Consider the following 8,021-nt stretch of genomic DNA (forward strand, 5'->3'; position numbering starts at 1 on the left):
CACACGATTGAACTTCATGACGGTTTTCCACCCTCGCATGCACGGACAATCTGAAGGACAATCCAAACATCTGGAAGACATGCTTCGCATGAGTGTTTTGGATTTTGGAGGTCAATGGGATGAGCGACTAGCTTTGGTGGAGTTTGCCTACAATAGCATTACCATTCCAAAGATAGGATGGCACCCTATGAGGCACTATATGGAAGAAAGTGTAGGTCTCTTACGTGTTGGACAGAAATGGGGAAGCGAAGGTGCATGATGTAGACCTAGTGCAAGACACTTGAGGTAGTTCCTTTAATCGAGCAGTAAAACACTTTTCAGAGGCGAGAAGAGTTATGCACGGACCCTGACGGAGGGATGTGGAGTTTGCAGTGGGCGACTATGTATTCCTGAAGGTTTCTCCAATGAAGGGAGTCATGAGATTTGGAAAGAAGGGCAAGTTGGCACCTCGGTATATTGGACCTTTTGAGGTTACGGATAGAGTTGGAGCAGTTGCCTACCGGTTGGAGCTACCACCCAACCTTTCTCACGTTCATCCCATGTTTCACATCTCCATGCTCAGGAAATACATTCCAGATCCTTCTCATGTACTACAGCCGGATGTGATAGAGCTAAAAGAGAACTTGACATTTGAGGAGTAGCATGTAGCCATAGTGGACTACCAAGTGAGACAGCTGAGATCCAAACAGATCCCTATGGTTAAGGTTTTGTAGAGGAGTCAGTCAGTGGAAGAGTGCACCTGGGAGTCAGAATGGGACATGCGTAGCAAGTACCCTTATCTGTTCAATGTGTAATCCTGTACTTTATTCTGCCTTGTGTAAAATTCGAGGACGAATTTTCTGTAAGGGGGGAAGAATGTAACACCCCAAAATTTTAAATTTTATGAGCATTTTTGGTATTTTAATTTTATTTAAATTTTAGGAATTTTTTTGAGATTTTTCGGATTTTAAAAATCGGGTTCGATTTTCCGAAAATATAAACTTTGATGATTTTTAAAAATTAATTTAAAGACCACGTGGCAAAACTAAAAATATATTTGGAGTTTACGTATTTTTCTGAGTTTTCTGGAATTTTTTCGAAATTTTTGGACCTCGTTTTCAGTCCCGAGGCAGAGTAAAAATTCAAAATTTTGTATTTCGAATCGAACCGGCCGAATCGAACCGGATCGGATCGGACCGGTCGAATCGGACTGGCTCCCTTCCCTTTTTCTTCCTCCCGCGCGCGTCGTTCCCTCTTCCTTTTCTCTCTCTTTTCTCTCTCCTCCCTCCACGGCCACCACCTCCCACCACCCCACGGCGCGCCACCCAGCCTCCCGGCCCACTGGCCGCCTAAACGGCCGGAAACGCGTGTAATTCCTCCCTCGCAAGTTCGACTTCCCGGCCAAAATCCGGCCGATCCAGCAACCAATTGGACCGGGTCTTGTATCTAAAATCATCTACTCGGCGAGAGCTTTCCATAGACACCAAGAACGCCGAAATCCATCGAGCGGTTTGTCCAATTTTTGCTCGGGAAGTTTTTAGCCCATTTCGACTTTTGGGCTAGATTTCTCGAAAACAGTGAATCCCACGAGAAAACCGAGGGTACCAGCACGCTCCACTCGTCGAGAGCTTCGCGGCGACATAAATTTCAAATTTTTTCGACACCGTTTTTCGTTGGGTCCCACGGAACTTCGCAATGTTTTTCCGAGCATTTAATGAGCTTAGAAAATTCTGAAAAATTTATGTACTAACCCCCGTGTTATGGGCTTCGTGTAGGTATACTCGATTCGCGGAAATTCAACAGTTGACCAGGTCTGCGAAATTCCGGCCAGACAGACCCGTTACCGAAAAAGTCTCCGAATTGCACCGAGGTTTTGGCTACCCCCCATTGTCAGACGACCCGAGCGCGTTCCCGAGGTCGGAATCGGCAAAGGTAAACCCAAACCTTACTTTTTCATAATTTTCTAGTGCTTAAATAGGATTAAAAATCTATAAAATATTCGTGGTAGCTTAGAAAATTATGATTCTTTTTGCAATAGCTTAGTAATATTGCTAAGGACCGAGGGGCAAAGTTTTAGAATTTTTAGAGCTTGTTGGGGCAGTTTTTGCAAAAATGATCAATTATAAGGACTAAATTGAAATTTTACATATTGTGATGAATGATTGATTTGATGGGCTCAGGAGGGGCTATGTGATGTGGTTGAGTTGTGGATATATGGATTGTGAGTATAGAAGTGTGTTTTGAGCCCTTTTGCAGGTTGGGTAGGTCCTAGGTATAGGGGAGACTCTGCCGGATTTTCGGCACGACTTAGGACGTATTTGGTCTTTTTCCTTGTTTGTATGGGGTCAAATTTATTAAATGATTGTAATAAAAATTGTCAGGTGAGCCGGGACAGCCTTCTTCCTCCGCCCAGCCGCCTCAGTGACCACCGTCAAGTCTGTGAGTAAAATATTAATTTTAATTGTAATTTCGATATTATTATATGTTCAAGCATGCCCATGCATCACTTATATGCATATATTTATGTAGTTAAACTCTAGGCACGATTTATGTTGCATTCATAACTGTTAGCGTGCCATGGATGTTGTTGTGGTAATTTGGAGCAGTGTGCGTTCGTTGGCGTGCGTGTGATGTGGTGTGGACTATGGATAGGACGGGTAGACACGGCTTGAGATCTTCGCTGGGACCGGGTCCTTCGGGGTAGACACGGCTTGAGTTCTTCGCTGGGACCCCGATTTGGTATTTAAGTGAAAGTCCGAGCTGAGTTCTTCGCTGGCACCAGGTTGGATTTAAGAGAGCTGTATAGGGGATCAGCTCCCATATATTATGATTGATGTTACAGGGTGCATGAGTGCTCTAAATTACCTTTTTGATGTTCTGATGTGAAAATGATGTTGATGTTGCATTTCACTCTACAGGGTGCATTAGTTTTAGATAGTTATAGAGATTATGGTTAAAATTGATATTTTACTCTCTGAGTCGAACGCTCACTCCTGTTCAAAAATTTTTCCAGGCCACAGGAGGATATGTTTGAGGTTAACCTGCTTTCTCCCTCGCAGGTCTATTACTAATGTTTGTATAAACTTGTTAAATCTTAGAATTTTCGCATGTGTTAGAAATGTTTATTTGAATTGGGTCTGTAACCTAAATTATGATTTTGGACCTGTAAATTTAATATTATATGCATGTTTGATGGATTGGATGAGGGAGCTGAGCTCCCATTTATTTTTATGCTAATGAGTATGTGGAGGGTGAGCTGAGCTCCCCAATTGAGTATTTATTGTGTTTACAGGTCGGGTGAGTCGAAAACTCCCCGTTGGAAAGTCCATTTTATGGCCGGACTCTGTCCGTTTGATTTCTTGAATTTGGGCCCAAATGGGCCTTAGAGTTGGGTTAATGAACAGTTAGGCTTACTACGGGCCTCGGGGGCTTTAGGCTGGCCCAGGTCCTAGTGCCGGTCCGGCCCATAGGTTGGGTCGTGACAGGTTTTAACCATGTTTCATCTAGAGTAAGAATATTAAGATTTCATATCCAATATCTTTTGAAGAAAGAACTGGTTCTAATACCATTTTAATTCACCACTATCACAAATAGTTCAAGTTATCAACAAACAGGTTAATATTGCATACAAAGTTCCATATTCTTAGCATTTTTTCAAGCTAGACTAGCTAACATCGTCAACCTAAAACAAAAGCCCAACACATCTGCTGAAAACCCTGAAAAAAGTTTAGGATTAATTATTTCCATCTGAGCTGAAGGTATCAAGATTCAGGCACAAGATATTCAGAAGAGGCAGCTTTATTGCCCCACAGGTTTAATGTTACTCCAAAAAGTCAACTTCCTAAAAGAAATTAATATCAAGATGAACTAGCATGAATATCCATAAGGATAAGCCAAAAAAGAACACTTGAGAACCTTACTATGCTGAGTGCATGACCATGCTGTATGCATGTCTGTTTGTGTGTGCTTATCTCTAAGAAGGCAGCACAGAAAAATATAGGGACAGGTGTTTGCAAGGAAAAAATGAGTTGGCGTTTAGAACATTGACTTACATTGCCAGATAAAAGCCTAGAGACGTTTTGCGCATTTAAAATGCAGCACACTTCAACAATTATAGTATTTCATTTTATTACCTAACAGTCATTGTTTTATCAACACAAAACTCAATTGCATGGAAAGCAAAAAAGAAAAGGGAAGAACTAGAATTCAGAAAATTACCGTGAAAACAAAGAGTTCCCCTATGAGATCAACAGCAGCCTGGACAGCTTTCTCCTCATTCAGAGGGCGTAACTCAACATCAATTGCATGACCATAGATTCATCTTTGCATTCTCGTCGTCAAACTGTGGTTTGCCTGAACATTTTCAAAATTAATCCTCCAACTGAACAGGAAATGGGGATCAAAATCATATGTAAATATAAAAATTGCTACTCATGAAATGTGATCAAATGCACATGTAAAATCTTAGGTACCTGGGCGATGTTGACGATGAACTGGCGGAACTTGGTTTGAAAAGCGAACTGTTGCTTTAGCTTCTTGGCGGGTGGCCTGCTTAACGTTTTAACAGCTAATGTCCCAAGGTTCACTAGCGGAAGAATCATAATCGCCTTTTTTTTTTCCTTCCAAGTTTTTGAGTTTGATGCTGCGATTGCTGGCGATTAACTGAAATGAAAAACCAATTGCATTTTGTGATGATCAAATTGAAAGATGAAGTGCGTCAATGGCGAGTTATTATCAATAATTTTCTCCTTGATGAAGAAGAAAGATTGGCTGTTGCTGCTGCATTTAACCGCGAAATGGCCAAGTTTTGAGGTTGCAGATGCCAATTCTGACCTGTGAAAACCAGTAATTTTTTTTTTTTAAATGCAAATTTCACTGCATCGAATAGACCAGATCACAAGGTGCAAGGCTCAAGGCCTAGACACGCAAATAAATCTAACACAAACACTGGCCCAAACATGAGAAAGCCCAGAATCCTTAGCTGCCATGCCGCGCCCTAGAACTAAAGGCCCTGTGAAAGCCAGTTCATTGCGTTTACATTCCCTGATGCTCGTCAAATGTTTTTCTTTTCTTTTTTTTTTTTCTTTTTTTTTATAAAAAAAATATTAAAATTTAATTTACATTTTAAAAAATCTCAATTTTAATTTAATAAATAATAAAAAATTATTTAAAAATATAGTTTAGCATTCCTTCTTATTTATTGTAAATTCATTATATTGATGATATAAGAGAAAAATATCTTTATAATTATTCAAAAAAATTAATTTTAATATGTGAATGGCTCGTAATCGCGTGTTTCTCAGCAAAACTGATTATGAAACACTTCCCCTCTCCTCTCCCCTCCGTTCTCTGCGTTCTGCCATGATCTTCCAAAATCAACAGTCCCATTTTGACACTTTCATCTCAAAATCAACCAAATTCTTGCTAATCATTTCAACAATTTCAGCAAAACAAACACACAGATCAATTGAAGCAAGGGATATGTATAGTAGCGTAGAAAGAAGATGAAACTGAGACCATCCTTAGAAAAATTGGAACTGATGGGGTTGGGCAGAGCTGCTAACCCATTCGTTGAATCCGCCATGAAAACGGGGGTCTTAAACGCAATCAACTTCGCATACATGTACTTTAACAATTCAATCATCCAAGTCCTTAATTGATTGCTAATGTATACATGAATCTTTAATTGGAGAACCTGGATATCTTTCTCATTCATTGGCTCACTGAGAAATTGATTTGGAATTTGGGATACCTGGAATATTAGAGCAAAATCAAAGTAAGTTATTGTAGTTAAAATTGATGGAAGCTCATGGTTTAGTTAACCTTTGAAGCAGTTTCCTTTTTGATGTGTAAGCAGCTGAGCTTCTACTAGCATATTTGGCAGTTGTGAATTGGGGTGATGGAAATCAACTTTAAACTTGACTGAAGCATTATGTGGTTTGGTATTGATCCCCTTAACCATTAAATTCAAACTAGCCAGGCCTGGATTGGCGGCCATGACTAGTTCTGTTAAACAGGTGGTATGCAATTCTATTTTAGATTTGGGTATTCTGAAAATTTATTGCTACCACAAGATTGCTGACTGGAAGTCAACCAAAAAGCAACGGTCAAATTTGGCAAAAAAACATGAAGAAAAGCTCCTGGAAATTAGCTGCTGGGAGGTAATTTACTAAATATACATAGCTGGGTGCAGACTGCAGTCAATTATGAATTTAGCAAGTTAGTGACTTTTGTTACCTCATTTGATTTCCCTGGCCTTCACAAACTTGAATGCACGCGTTGAAGTTTTCAAGTAAGCACTTGTGCAGTTTGGTTCGAACTAGAACCAAAATCAGACCTACTTACTAATCCAATTTCAGTTTAATTTTAAATGGACTTATTTCATCTACTTTCAAACAATTAGCAACTTGCGTGTAATTAACTATAGAAAAGGACAGAAAACAGGAACAGTTCGCTTATCCAAGTCAATAAAATTGTCAAATGATTCTAAAATAATAAATTCGATGGACAAAGATTGTCAATAAGTCAAGACTAAAGAACGGTCTGTCTAATTGGGAGCCATTCATTTGTTATCGTTGACCGGCTTTATTATGAACTGGTCTCCTATCGGTTTTTCAATGATCAGCAATCTTTCTCCATAAAAAAAGGGGGGTATTTCCATTCCACCATCTGCCAGAATTTTGGTGAATTTCCTGGTTATGGATTCCATGCATAGCCGGAGTGCAAATGAACTGTTGCAAGCTCAAGTTCATTTGTATAATCACATATTTAACTACATCAATTCTATGTCACTCAAGTGCGCAGTTCAGCTGGGCATACCAGACATAATTCACAACCATGGCAAACCCATCACCCTTCCTGAGCTCGTCTCAGCACTTGGCATCCACCCAACCAAAACCTGTTTTGTCTACCGGTTCATGCGCATGCTGGTGTTCTCTGGATTCTTTTCTACCACAAAAGCTCCTAATGCTCAAGAAGAAGGACAAGAAGCTTATGTTCTAACATCATCTTCTAAGCTCCTTGTCAAGGATAACCCCAATTGCTTGACACCCTTCGTTAATTCATTGCTTAAGCCAGATTTTGTAACTCTAGGGCATGTCTTGGGAGATTGGTTTCGAGGCAACGAGGTCACAGTATTTGAGAAAGCACATGGAATGGCATTTTGGGAATATAATGATAGAAACCCTGAATTTAACCAGCTTTTTAATGAAGCAATGGCCAGTGATTCTCAGATGATGAATTTGGTCATTAGAGACTGCAAGGCAATTTTTGAAGGGGTGAATTCATTGGTTGATGTGGGAGGCGGTAATGGATCCTTGGCCAGGATCATATCAGAGGCATTCCCTCGTATGAAATGCACTGTTCTTGAAATTCCTCAGGTCATTGCCAATTTAGAAGGCACTAAGAACTTGAATTATGTTGGAGGTGATATGTTTCAGCACGTCCCTGCTGCAGATGCCATCATACTTAAGGTATGCTTCTCTGTTTATCAGTGATTAAATTTCCCGTCTTCAAATTTGTTCCTTGGATGGAGCTGGTTTCTTATGTCTGTTAATGAATGTTTGGCAGTTAATTTTGCACGGTTGGAGTGATGAGGAATGCCTGAAAATACTGAAGAAATGCAAAGAAGCCATTTCTAGCAAAGGAAAGGGAGGAAAGGTGATTGTCATAGACTTGGTGATAAATGAGAAGAAAGATGAAGATGAATTGACAGAAACAAAGCTACTCTTTGACATGCTGATGATGTATGTGACTACCGGAAGAGAAAGAACGGAGAAAGAATGGGAAGAGCTATTCTTGAAGGCCGGTTTCAGTCACTACAAGATAACACCCGTACTTGGTTTAAGGTCCCTAATTGAAGTTTATCCTTGAGAGTGCAGGAACCATGTATCAGAATCTTGATAAGATTGTTGAATAAAATTTATCCGCTTAATTAGGCAAGGCACGGCTGTGATGTTAAGCCAAGATGCTGAACTTGTGTTGTTCTTGAAATTTTCTTTTCCCTGAGTAATTAAGAATAAAATATTAGTCAAATTGCAATA

The 8,021-nt window shown here is 39.9% G+C and overlaps 1 protein-coding gene across 1 annotated transcript; it reads left to right on the forward strand.

Moving 5' to 3' along the window:
- The first annotated feature begins 6,564 nt into the window (after positions 1-6,564).
- Positions 6,565-8,021, forward strand: LOC110633253 (probable O-methyltransferase 3). Its single transcript, XM_021781758.2, has 2 exons — positions 6,565-7,451; positions 7,549-8,021. The coding sequence occupies exons 1-2, from the start codon at positions 6,678-6,680 to the stop codon at positions 7,849-7,851; spliced, it is 1,077 nt and encodes a 358-aa protein (XP_021637450.2). The 5' UTR covers positions 6,565-6,677; the 3' UTR covers positions 7,852-8,021.

The sequence above is a fragment of the Hevea brasiliensis genome, chromosome 18, assembly GCF_030052815.1.
Source record: "Hevea brasiliensis isolate MT/VB/25A 57/8 chromosome 18, ASM3005281v1, whole genome shotgun sequence".
Classification (NCBI taxonomy): Eukaryota; Viridiplantae; Streptophyta; class Magnoliopsida; order Malpighiales; family Euphorbiaceae; genus Hevea; species Hevea brasiliensis.

What these genes read in the sequence shown, in the direction of transcription:
- LOC110633253 (XM_021781758.2), top strand. Translation starts at nt 6,678, where the DNA reads ATGGATTCCATGCATAGCCGGAGTGCAAATGAACTGTTGCAAGCTCAA. An exon ending in CAGATGCCATCATACTTAAG is followed by an intron (nt 7,452 to 7,548) that starts GTATGCTTCTCT and finishes AATGTTTGGCAG; the next exon opens with TTAATTTTGCACGGTTGGAG.